Raw genomic sequence first — 12,579 nt, 5'->3', positions numbered from 1 at the left:
GAGCGGTGAATGGGGAGGCCCGGTGCCGGCAGACGGCTTACTCAGAAGAAACGCATAGTCTTCGCCCAAAGGCGGCTGCTGCAAACTTCTTAAAAAAACCGCTTTATCGCTCCCCCTCGCACGGGCTCCCAGCGGATACACATCTGCCTGGCCGGCCCCTCGCACTCGGCCGCTCCCACACCCGCCCCTTTCAGCTGCAGCCGTGACCGCTCGAGCAGAAAGCCCAGGGCAGGGCCTTTCCGGCTCCCTTTACAGAGGCATTTTCCTCTTTTCAAAGGAGAAAAAAATTCCCCAAATGCTGTTTTTGAAGAACCATCTGAGGTTTATTTCGTTATCAGTAGCCGCGCGGAGGCCCCGGAGGGTGACGCGAGGATGTCTGACTGGCACTCGGGGCCCCGGGCTTTTCGCTTGGAATTTGGCGATGCAGCTGCTGCCAAGGATGGGCGCTGTAAGGGCCCCCAGGACGGCGGGGCTGGAAAGGCAGCCTGTGGTGTTCTTCCTGCGTGGCTGGCCTGCTCCCCTTCCCTGGCACAAACGCGGCCTCCCACCCCCGGGTCCGAAGTTCAGTGCAGGCGGAGCCCCTCGGGCCCCAGGAAGTGAGCCCGTGAGTGTGGCCTTACAGAACCTGCTCTGATCTCTGTCAGACGAGGGGCCGAGGGGTGGACAGCCAACCCCACGCCCGAGGATGGGGGCCGCCGCCCCGGGGTCAGCCAGGAAGCTGGTCAGGAGCGTCCTGGTCAGAGTAAGGCCTGACCTGGGGGGGTCTGTGTTCTGGGTCGAGAAGCGTCTCTTGGGAAGAGTGCAGTGAGCTTTGGTGTGCAGAGGTTGGAGGCACACCAGCTGCTACAAGCACGGGGTCTCTAGGCGGTCAGGAAAAGTGGCGAGGCTCTCACGTGTGCATGCCAAGAGACAGCGCGTGTTAAAACATTGTCTCAGTCTGTGTTTACGACGTCCTGCCAAGTTTTAGACCAGTTATGGCTGTGATTCTGCAGACCCTGCTTCTGTCTGCATCCAGCACACTGGACCGCAGGAGGGGGTCCTCTGCACCCCAAGTTTCCAAAGGACCTGAAGAGGTTAGGCAGGCGGGCATCTGCGGTTGGCATCCAGAACACACAGCGTGCATGGGGGGGCACGCCTGGGGGTGTCGGGGAGACTGACAGAGCTAACAGAGCAGGGAGCCTGGTAGGGGCCCCGCGCAGGCCGAGACCAGGGCGCTCACCCGCCCCAGGCCCCACAGGGCCGCCCGCGAGGGGGCTGGGCTCACAGGACGCTTTCGCCCCTGACCTGTCCTGACCAGACCGGGTATTAGAGCCAGGGGCGCCCTTCCTGCAACCAGACCCCCCAGGCCCCACGTTCCCGGCTTCTGGGAGCCTCCGCGGAGCACCCGGGTCTCCGGGACAGCTGGGCACAGCCAGGCGACCAGCAGCCAAGCGGCGCCCCTCCTGGAACCCGATGTGGGGGCACCACAGTCTCTGTGCAGATCCACCCTGTGCTTTCTGAGCTCAGCGCCCCCACCAGGCCTGCGCCCGGGCATGGGGCCCCGTCAGGCCTGGGCGGCGGCCTCAGGAGAGCGAGTGGGATCACTGTCTGGGGTCCCGATGTGTCGGGGTGCTCAGAGGGAGGCTGGTTCAGGCTCAGCGGGGGGTGGGGGGTGGGGTGTGACTGCCCCCCCCCCCCCCGATGGGGCAAGGGCTCAAACGAACCAGATGAGCCCCCAAGTAGTCTGGCCCCAGAGGCAGCCCGGCTTCGGCTCCTTCTTCGCGCCTTCTCTGCTGATGTGTGACCCTAAGGACACGGTGTGTGGGGATGCTCTCACTGCGGACAGGGGCTAGGTGCCCATGGGGTCCAGCACCCTCACGGTGGGGCCCGCCCGCCACTGGTGGAGGCCTCTCCCCATCAAGAGTGTGGGAGGTGCACCCATGGCACCCTCACCCCTGCCCAGATCACTCAGCTTCTAAGACCTTTGGGGATTAACTTTTTTCCCATCAAATGGGAAGTAAACTGGCCTTCAAATGAAGTTACCAGACAGCAGCTTCCTGAAGTTGTGACGCCCAGCCCCGCAGGGCCTCGGGTGCCTCCCCCGGATGTGGACCCGCGGGAATGACAGCCGGCGGCCCCCCGGGAGGCCAGCCGCACTCTGTGGCCCATGGACTAGACGCAGGTCCACCAAGCTGGGGCCCGTCCACTGCCCGAAATGGAGCCGTGCGTCCAGGGAATGCGGGCCGGCCCCATCCCGCCCCATCTTCAGCCCTGCGGAGGGCGGGCGAGCCCCTCCAGCCCGTTTCAGCCTCTGAGGGACGGATCTCCTTCTTTCCCGGGGAAGAGGAAGGAGCTGGTTTGAAGAAAGCGCAGGTCCCTGCTGCAGGCCGGCCCTTCGGAACACTCACAGGCGGGGGCCGGGGCGGGGGGAGGCTGGCCATGGGGCCCGCTGGTGGCCTCCATGCGCCTCGCGCCAGGGCTTTCATCCCCTGACAACCTCACGCAGGAAACATGCGGACCCTGTGATAGCGTGAAATCGGAGACAAGGCCGGGGCACAAAGAGGCCAACTGGCTGTGGCCGCCGTCCCCCCTCCAGCAGCCAGCATGCCCCAGGGCCAGCGCGAGGGGCTGCCGGAGACAGCTCGGACAGGAAGCCCATCCCGCGGGATCTAAACGCGGTGCCTGCAGCGTGAGGACCGTCGGCTGCCCACCCACGCACGGCCACTGGCATCCGGGGACCCCTCCGCAGGGAGGCCCGTCCTGCCCCACCTGGGAAAGGACAGCAGCCTCGCTCTGGGCAGCACTGCAGGTGCAGAGAGTGAGGCTGGAGAGGCCCAGACCTTGGACGAGGTTCCGTGTTCCTCTCAGGTCTGAGCGGCCTGGTTGCGCCCAGCCCCCATCCGCCTCCAGCCCAGGACACGGGTGTGCACACGCGGCCTTCTCGGAGGCCCCGGGCTCGGGCTGCTCACGTGGGACTGGGCTCTGGAGGACTAGTCCCTGCTTCCCCACGAGACTGCCGCCCAGACCTGCCTCTCAGGGTGAAGGGTGAAGGCCACCCCATGCGCCCCACTCACAAGTCAGCCTGTGGGGGCTCTGGGCCCGATGCTGGGCACTGACGCGTCACGGAGCGCAAAGCCCCAGACACTGACGGCCAGCGGCCCCGCGGGTCAGGGAACCGGAGCAGCCTCGCCCCCGAGGGAGGGCCCGGGTCCTGGCTGCCAGCGTCCGCAGACGTCCTTTCAGTCTCCTTTCCCATCACACGTACGCGCACACGTGCACGTGGATGCAGAGCACGGCACACAATGACACATGGGAGGCCAGAGCCCTGGTGCGCCTGGCCCTGCTCTGGCTCTGGGCCTTCTGGGTGGCCGGGCCGGCCGGAGGCCCAGGAGGCCACCGTGCTGGCGGGGCCGGGGCAGGGGGTCTGTGGCCAGGGGGCTGGGCCACATCGCGGTCTCTGGCGGGCGGGGGGGGGACTCACGCTGTGAAGACCGGTGTCACTGAGCTGCGTCCACCGCTCAGCTGCAGGACGAGGGGCCCCGAGCAGGCACCCCGAGAACAGGGACGCGACACTCCCCACTGGCCTCCAGCTGCGGGCCGGGGTGTGAGGCCACAGGAGGGGCCTGGCAGGGATCCCGCCCGCGGGGATGGCCTCTGTTGACAAACCCCTGGCTATCCGAGCCCGGCGGCCTGACCGACAGACGGAGGGTACCATCCCAGACCGGCCAGAGATGGGAGGCCGAGCAGCGCCCATGCGGGGTCCTCACCGGAGAGCACCTAGCAAGGGTCGCCCTGCGTCTGGAGGGAGCCACTCCCCTCACACCCCCACTCCACACACTCTGACCCTCACAGTGAACACCAACTTTTCAGAGATTTTCCTGGCAGGGACCTGGGCCCTGGGCCCTGGGAGGAGGGACATCTCTCGAGTGCCTAGAGCCTCAGACTCGGAGGGCCCAAAGCCACGGACCCCACGGGCGGGAGCCACTGGTCTGTTCGCAGAGGCCCCGCCGTGCGGCCGTGCCCACATCAGAGGCACCCGCGCCCTCTTTGTTCTGTGTTGTCAGCGTTCAAGAGAACAACAGCCCCCATAAAGACCCTTTCATCTCTGCCCCAAGATGCTCGCCGAAGCCCTACCCGCCCACAGCGAGGGGACAGTGCCCGCACGCGGCCGGCGGGGCAAACCAGGGGAGCGCGGCCAATCTTTCTGGAAGGGAGCAGCTCGGGCTCGTGTCCAGCAGGACTGGGCGGCTGTGGGTCTGGCCGGGGGCCTGCCACACACCTGGTACGGCCTTCCCCAGACAGCAGGGCTTGGGCCTGCGGGGCCGTTGGGGGGCAGGACAGGCTAGGCGAGAGAGCGAGACCCTCACCACCTTCTTCTGTAACCAAGCAGGATGCCCCGGGGCCTCCTGGGACGGACTGGGCCCTGTCCTCTGCCGGCCTCTCGTTTGCAGAAAAATGTCAGCCTCCTAGGCCCTCCCTGAGTTCCAGAGAATAAATTTAACCAGAGAAGTAAGAATATGCAGAGACAGGCTGGGTGGGTTCATGGGGCCTTGCAAAGGGCCAGCCTGGCTGACGACCAGGGGTGAGGCCCCTCCCGGCCGCATGGGAAGCCGCCCTGCCCTGGTCGTAGGGACAGCCAGGGCCAGGAGGCCATGGGCAGCCCGTGTCCTCTTCCTGCCATGGGGTGGGCTCTGCCCCTTCCTGTCCCCCTCCAAGGTGGGCTCCAAGCCATCAGCGCTGGGAGCCTGGCTGCCCCCGCAGCAAGGCCTGGGGCCCCGAGACCGTGAGCGCCGGGGAGGCTGCAGTCTCTGAGGAGCCGCATCCTCGGCGGGCGCGGGGGCACCTGAGCCTGTACCTGTCAGCAGCCAGCAGCCAGGCGTTAAAAACCGCCGCCAGCCTCCGAAAATGCACCCGTTCCTGGGCTGTCAGTGGTGACGCATGGCAGGTGGGCGCGGCCGGGCTGGCGGAGATGGGAGCGCCTGGCGCTGCTGTCTCTCTTTGTCACTGGCCGGCTGGGTGCCCAGCTGCCAGCTGCCACCATGCAAGGCATGGAACATGCTCTCTGAGCAATCTCGCCCGCAGGGCTGAGCGCCGTTAATTAGTTCGGGACGCACAGCCCATTAGACGGTGCGTGATCACCACGTTTACTTTTGTGTATGTTTTAATTACAGCTTTGGCGGTGCCAGGCTTGATCACTGGACCATCTTCTCGGTTCTGCTCTGCGAGCTTGTTCGTATTAATTTGCATCTGAGACGTGAAGCTCTAGTTCTGGGTGGGGAGAGCCTTTCACTTTGCATGTCTTTCTGAGGCTGGTGCCCAGTTAGGTGCCTGAGACCCCGCACTGCAGAAGGCCAGTGGGGCTCCACCTCAGCCTGGAGCCCACAGTCGGCCAGTCTTCCTAGAGGCCCTGCCCGCTGCAGCCCGGCAGAACCAGCTGCTGCCCCCGCCTCACGGCTGCCTGGCACCCTCACTGCCCTGGGAAGGATCTGATTCTCCTCAGGGCTCCCCTAGGAGTTGGTGGGGTGAGCAACCAGGAGCAGGACACCCCGGGCGCCCCAGGGGCCCAGGCCGGGGAGGACGCACCTGCCGCTCCGGGGCCAGGGATCAGCAGTGGAAACCAGAGCCCCGGCCAGCAGCTTCTCGTCGGGTGGGCAGAGCGTGACCTGGGTTTCCCTCCTCAGGGGGGGTCCCGTGTCACCTCCAGGAGAGAAGATGCCGGCGGGCAGACGTCCCCTGTCCCCGTCTCCTCTGACCTTCCTGCCTGCAGGGCTGCACTGCGGTCTGGGCCGCTCGGGGTCGCCTCGGGCCCGATGCTGATCTTGGGCAATCTGAAAACTGTCTGTGGGGTGACCCGCTAGCTGTGGGCACAGGCCTCCCCAGGAACACGGGTCTCCCCAGGAACGAGCATGGTCTCTGCTTCCCCATAACCTGGTCTGCAGACCGGTCCCAGGCGTCTCTCGGGGTCGCCGCTGGGGCTGCTCACACCCGGGGGAGGGTCGGTCCCAGGCCAGGGCCCCGGGTCAAGCCCTGTGCCTCTTGTCTGGAAGCAAAGGGCCGGGGCCGCAACTCCTGGGTTCAGTCCTCAGAGGGGCACCCCAGCCCCGGCCCCCCTCCTGGAGTCCCCATTCCCCGGGACCGTGCAAGCCCCAAGAAGGGGCCCCCCACCCTCACATGGCTTCCCGGTAACAGCCACAGCCCTGAGGTGGCGAAGTCCCGGCAGTCTCGCCTGGTACCGGGTTCTCACGCTGCCGCTCATGTCAGGAAGCCCTCCCTCTGCCCAGCAGCCTTTTGGGAAAACCTGGGGAAGCTTTCTCTGGTTCCTACAAGCTTCTCCAAGTGGCTTCCACAGGGAGAAATCCTTCCAGAACGGCCCGGTGGCCAGCAGACCCCGTCAGTCCACGAGATGCTAACACGGCAGGTGGAAGTTGAAGATCTCAGTAGGAAAGCTGCTGAAGTTAACCCAATAGAGGAGCTTGGTCGTCTTCAGCTGACCGTTTAGATCCAGGCGTGCCCACAAGCATGTTTTCCGAGTTACCGACGGCATCAGCTCGGGCAGGAAGAGCAAGCCTGCGGCTGGTGGGAGGGCAGCAGCTGCACCAGGCTCAGTGGCGGCCTCGCTGAGCACCCAGCCTTGGCAAACGTGACTGGTCACAGCCCTCCCGCCGAGCCCCCCCTGGATTCGGGGCAGCCTGCATCCACTTGCGCTGTCCACACATGGGCAGGGGGGCCGGCAGGCTGGGAGCCCGCGAGGACCAGCGGAGGCCCCCCGGAGCCGACGGGAGGGAGGGCGCCCCCGAGCTCAGAGCCCCCAGACGCCACTCCAGGGGCCCCAGGGCTGTGCGCGGGAGGTGCCGCCAGGCAAAGCCGTGTCTTTAGAGGGAACTTCAGAACACAGGCGGTCGCTGTGACGTTCCTGATTGGTTGCACATGCCTGGGGCCAAAGGCCACATGGCGACTGTATGGGACACGGGGGTGGGCCCGACATCACACGCCACGCTGTGCATCCTCGATGCCCCACGGGACCCCAGCTTCTCCTAGGCCAGGGCACCCAGCCTCGCGGACTGGAACCAGGCACTGCTGCGAAGAGCTGTCGCTGAAACAACCACGTCTGGTCGGGGAACAGGGGGACCCTGACCATGCCCCTCAGACCTTCCCTGGCCCGAAGATGGTCCCGGCCATGCCCCTCGCTGGGCGACCTTGGCCCCACCTCCCAGTGCCGGGCAGCCTCTCGGCCCTCGTGGCTCCAGACCCGTCACCGCGTGGGTCCCTCTGGGCTTCCCAGCACCGCGGATGTGCGGTCCGCAGTACAGTCAGTGGGGCTTCTGATTAAGACATAAAACGCCTAACCTGGAGGTCACAGCTGATTCACTGCCTGTTAATTCACCTCCCAAGGAAGGGACGCGGGCACGCGGGGCATCTTCGACTCTGTTAGCGGCCGAACTACTGCCCTGCACCTGCTCTCACGGGGTCACCCACGGGAGAGGCAGGCAGGGTGGGGTGCTCAGCCGGCGCTGGGTCTGTCTCATGGGGCAGGACACCAGGGTCGGGGGCAGGTGCAGGGCGGCCGGCCACAGAAGCCGAGGGCAGGGAGGCCAGGGAGGCCCCCGCTCCGGCCGAGCCACCTGCTCGCTGCCCCCCTGTCCCTTGTGGTCAAGGACGTGGGGCTCCAATGTCCTGAGGGTGCTGGGCTGGGCAGGCCAGGCTGACTGCTCAGGGAGAACACACAGGAGGATGAACAGCCCTGCCGTGGGCAGCGCCTGCCCGGCCCCGCCCAGAGCCCCATGAGACCCCGCCCAGAGCCCCCTGAGACCCCGCCCAGAGCCCCCTGCGACCCCGCCCAGAGCCCCCCTGCGACCCCACCCAGAGCCCCCTGAGACCCCGCCCAGAGCCCCCCTGCGATCCCGCCCAGAGCCCCCTGCGACCCCGCCCAGAGCCCCCCTGCGACCCCGCCCAGAGCCCCCTGCGACCCCGCCCAGAGCCCCCCTGAGACCCTGGCCAGCACCAGCCATCTGTGCATCGCGGTCACTGTGTGGCGGAAGTTCTTCTTCTAGGGTGATGGCAGTGGGGGTCCCTGAGGTCAAGCTAAGGTCTGAAGGGGAAGAGTCAGGAGAAGGGATGCTGGGTAGACGGGTCTGGGGAGGGGAGAGGGGTCGCACATTTTATGGGGGTGTGCGGTTGGTCCAGCTCCACACACACGCCCGCTCACGCCTGCACACGTCCGCTCACGCCTGCACATGCCCGCTCATGCCTGCACATGCCCACTCACGCCTACACACACCCGCTCACGCCTGCACCCGCCCGCTCATGCCTGCACACGCCCACTCACGCCCACTCACACCTGCACACACCCGCTCACGCCTGCACCCACCTGCTCATGCCTGCACATGGCCACTCACGCCTGCACACGCCCGCTCACACCTGCACACGCCCGCTCACGCCTGCACACGCCCAGGGCCGTGTCCTCTGCTTCCCACTTGGTAGGGAAGGGGACAACGCTGCAGGAGGCCGGAGGCCCTGACTGTGCTGCCCGCGCCCCCCCACCGGCCTGGCACAGCCCCTCCCCTCCAGGGGCCACGCCCTGAGCTCCCCCCACCCACCGCGGACACCAGAGCCCTGGGCGCCCATGTCCCTGGGGCAGTCCCACCTGGTCCTGGAGCCGCTGCCATTTCTGTGGTGTCTGCCCTTCTGGGGAAGACGAGAAGGCCACTCTGGAAACCTGACTCTTCCCAGTGTGTGGCTTAATGGCCCCCAGGCACCAGCCCTGGTCTGGCCACGGCCTGGCATGGGGCCTCGGGCCAGAAGAGGGGCTGTTCCGGGCACAGCAGGCTCATCGGGCCCAAACACCGGCCAGACATGCCCTGGTTCGGGGGCTCAAGTTGGGACAATGTGGCTTTTCAACCCACGAAGAAGCTCTGCGGGTGAGGGCATGGCTGTGGGCACCGGGGCCCGAGCCCCTCCCAGCACCGCGTGCACACGGGTATCGCCCGGGCCTCAAAGGGGCACGTCCAGGGGGTCCATGACACTGACTGAGCCAACGCGGGCTTTCATCATTTGTCTGAAAACGCCAGAGGGGCGGACAGCCGCTTGCCACACTCACGTGCCTGTGCCCCCGCAGTGCTCAGATTTAAGAGGAAGCCTTCTGCAAGGGGGGGGTCACCTGTACCTGAGAGGCCAGAGGGAGACGATGGGGGACACGGTCACCCACACACCCACGTGTGGTGGGCCCACGCTGGGCGGGCTCTGTGGGCTGCCCCTGCCAGGCCAGGGTCTGGGTGGACCTGCTACCCTTGGGCGGCAGGCAGACTCCCCACTTCGAGGCCCTGTATTCGCCATCAGCCTGCAGCACCACGAGTCAAATGTGGCGGCCAAGCGCCAGCTCAGAGAAGCCAGCCCATGGCTCCAGGCCCCCCAGCTAGGACCTGACGGACCCGGGCACCTTCCGGCTGGTCTGACCCAGCTCCACCCATGCCTGCTGCTAACTGGGTCCTCACCCAGCCCCCTGAGGGCTCAGGAGACGCTAGGGGAAGTGGAGGCACCGGGCGTGAACCGCTGACCAGGAGGCATCATCACCGCAGCCTCCTGCCCCAGCTTCCCATAATGGGCCCCCCGTAACATTACGGCGTCCTTTAAGAGGCGTTTCAGCCATAACCAAACCAGTGAGCAGGAGGGCGGGAACGTGCCTGTTGAGGACCACGGGCTCTGCTGTTTACACAACACAACCAAACGCAGGTGAGGCTCCCACGGGGCCTACCTCCACCACGGACTTGGAATCCAGCCGGAAGTTGAAATCGCCGAAGACAAAGTAGGATGCCTTCTCGAACCGCTGGTCGATGATCCTGGGAGGAGAGGAGGGAAGAAGTCACTGAGGTGTAGCCCGCCCACCACACCCGACCTCAGCCCTGCGCCCCAAAGGCCGTGATCCTCAGCAGAGCTGGTATGGGAACCACGCTGGCCTTGGGCGGGGGGGGGCGAAGGAAGCCTGTGCTGGTCACCTCTGGCTCAAAGCAGGATGAGAACTGTTGCTAACAGGACCGCTCGCAGGACGGACGTGCGCCCCAGCAGAAGGGGAGGGCAGCTCGCTGCCCAGCCGTGGCTGCACAGATGCCCCCACTGAGACAGGGCAGCAGGGCCCCGGGGCCCAGGGTGGGGGGCGCCCACTCGGCCCACGGTGGACCCTGAGAAGGCAAGTGTCACAGGCAGGCAGAGCCAGGGAGCACCGCTCACCCCCAATCAACTCAGAAACTTCTGCCCGGTTACCCCTGCGGGCCCCAGCGTGGAGGGCGAGAGCAGCCCCCCGGGGTGGCCTTTCCCAGGGACTTGTTGGCTGAGAAGGAAGAGGTGGCCAGGAGCAGCGTCACCGCCATTTCATGGTGCTGGGCGGAGGCCCATCAACTGGTGTGGGGCTCTGCCCGTCCGTCCATCCACCCATCACCCCCCCAGCCCCCCGTCCCCGGGAAGGCCGGCGGCCGCGCCTCTCACATGCGTCCACGCTCTCCCCACCACTGCTCCTGCCCGCTTTTCTTTTTGGCTCCTTGCCTCCAGCGTTGAGTTCCAGGAGTTCCCCTGGAAAGTGCACCGGGAGCCCTGTGCTCCTGCACTGCCCGGGGGCCTTCAGTTCCTTGCAGGAAACACACCCACGTCCCCCCGCTGGGCCCCAGGCATTCTCCCCCAGGCTGGCTCTGCTCCGGGAGGAGTCGGCGGCCTTTAATCCATCTGGAATTGCTCTGGAGGATGGGATCTGAGTCCACTGGTCTCTCCAGAGGTGACTGGTCCTAACCCTGCAGGAAACGCTCAGTCCTCCCTGCCGGAGCCTGCAGAGTCCCTGATTGCCAGGTCTTCGGAAACTCTCCTTTCCTGCCCATGTTTGTCCCATTCCTGTCGCTTTAAGTAACAGTACTTCATGACAGATGCGCTTCTCACTGAAATTCTTCTAAAAATCTCAGCTGTTTCCATGTTTTTCTTGCACATTAACTGCTGTATCATGTTGTTAAATTCCAGGAAAAGTCTTGTTTTCTGGTTTAACTGGATTGATTCTCACACACACGAGTTTGAAGAGAAAGGACATATTTTAACAGATTGTTACTAACAGTGCAGATGAGCAGTAATGTCGCTTCTTGGGTTAAAGTTAAATCTTCTGTAGAGGAGACACTCCCCAGGGATGAAAACTCGGGGAGGCCCTAAGGTCGGCCCCGGGGGAGCCCTGCACCTGGGACCAGCCTTGCCCCTTACCCCACCCACCCACTGGGCATCCACGGGCAGTGTCGGGGGGGATGGAACCTCCCCACAGACTGTTGTGACCTGAGCCATCTTGAAAAAGTGAATCTTCAGAGCTGTTAAACGCCTCCAGAAGAACACGCCTCAGAGAACCTGCATGGTGTCCCCATCAGGACGTGGGGTGTGGCCCCCGGGTCGCCCACCTCCGGGGGCCCTGAGCACGGCCCCCCTCCCCAGGAAAGGAGAGGCAGCAAGGCCCCCCCAGCCCTGCCTCCGTAGCCCAGCCGGCGGCTGGGAGCGACGCCCACGGGAAACACCACCTTGCTCTACAAAAAGCCCCCAACCTGCTCCCCTTACGGCGGCCCTCCCAGCCCCTGCCTCGACCACTGGCTGCACGATGCGGGGGGGTGGGGGGGGGGACAGGGCCTTCCCGTGCCCTCCAGCCTCATGCTGGGCGACCCCACTCCCCGTGGAGAGGCCTGGAGGCCCCCAGGGTCAGCTTCTGGCCTCTGACCCCTGCCCTGCCCAGGGGGGCTGCTTCCAAAGGGAGACCTGGGGGTGGCCCTCAGTGCCCTGGGTCAGGGGGCCCCGGGTCAGGGTGTCCTGGGTCAGGGGACCAGCAGGGGGTGGTGACCCCCACAGGGGCCTGGGACCACCTCCCGCCAACACATGATCTCAAGCCACTCAAACACCTCACTTTTCTTTTGCTCTTTGTATTTATTAACTTTTTAAGGAAAACTGAACTGAGGCAAAGCTTCCGCTTGATCTGCTGAAGGGAGGAAGCAGACACACCTTACATGTCACACACCTACACTCCCTGTCCTGATGGTCTGTCACCCTGTTTATTAAGCCGAGGAGCAGGGTCCCCGAGAACAGCCCTGAACTCAGGCAAACCCGCTGCCCTCGGGCATCACCCCGCCGCGGTGTCGGCTTGCGCGTCACACATGAGCACGGCGACGGTCATGGCGCAGACGCAGGGGGACCTGGACCCTACACGTTCTCCAGCCAGCGCGTTTGTGCTCAATCTTATTTTTAAAGAACCTGCCCTGTTCCCTGCGGTGGGAAAGGCCAGGGCGCCGCGCTTCCTGGGACACCCTGCACCCCCCCCCCCCCCCCCCCGCACTCCGGAAGAGGCGTGGCGGCAATGGGGGGCCACGGCCCTCTCCTGCTCCCGGGGGCGGGAGGCGGCCACGGCCGGGGGCGGAGGGACGCACGGGGTCGGCCTGAGTCTGGGCTCCGGTCCCCACGGGGGCTTCCCCGGAGGCTCGAGGCACCGAGCAAATGACGGAAGGGCTGGTGAAGCAGGAGCCCGGCTGATGGCCCTCGTCGCCGGGGGACAGACGGACCCTGAGACCAGGAAGCGAAGCAAACGGCCAATGCCGAACT

General features: G+C 65.6%; 1 protein-coding gene across 2 annotated transcripts in view; it reads right to left on the bottom strand.

Moving 5' to 3' along the window:
• INPP5A (inositol polyphosphate-5-phosphatase A) overlaps nucleotides 1-12,579 on the bottom strand; it is a 158,668-nt gene that overhangs the window by 18,005 nt on the left and 128,084 nt on the right. For both annotated transcript variants that reach the window (XM_070470516.1, XM_070470517.1), the window contains exon 9: nucleotides 9,731-9,815. In XM_070470516.1, the coding sequence (XP_070326617.1) occupies nucleotides 9,731-9,815 (85 nt within the window). The remainder of the gene's footprint in view (nucleotides 1-9,730; nucleotides 9,816-12,579) is intronic.

Source organism: Odocoileus virginianus, chromosome 7 (assembly GCF_023699985.2).
Source record: "Odocoileus virginianus isolate 20LAN1187 ecotype Illinois chromosome 7, Ovbor_1.2, whole genome shotgun sequence".
Lineage (NCBI taxonomy): Eukaryota > Metazoa > Chordata > Mammalia > Artiodactyla > Cervidae > Odocoileus > Odocoileus virginianus.
Note: the sequence above shows the minus strand (reverse complement) of the source record. Positions and strands in the feature narration are given on the sequence as shown.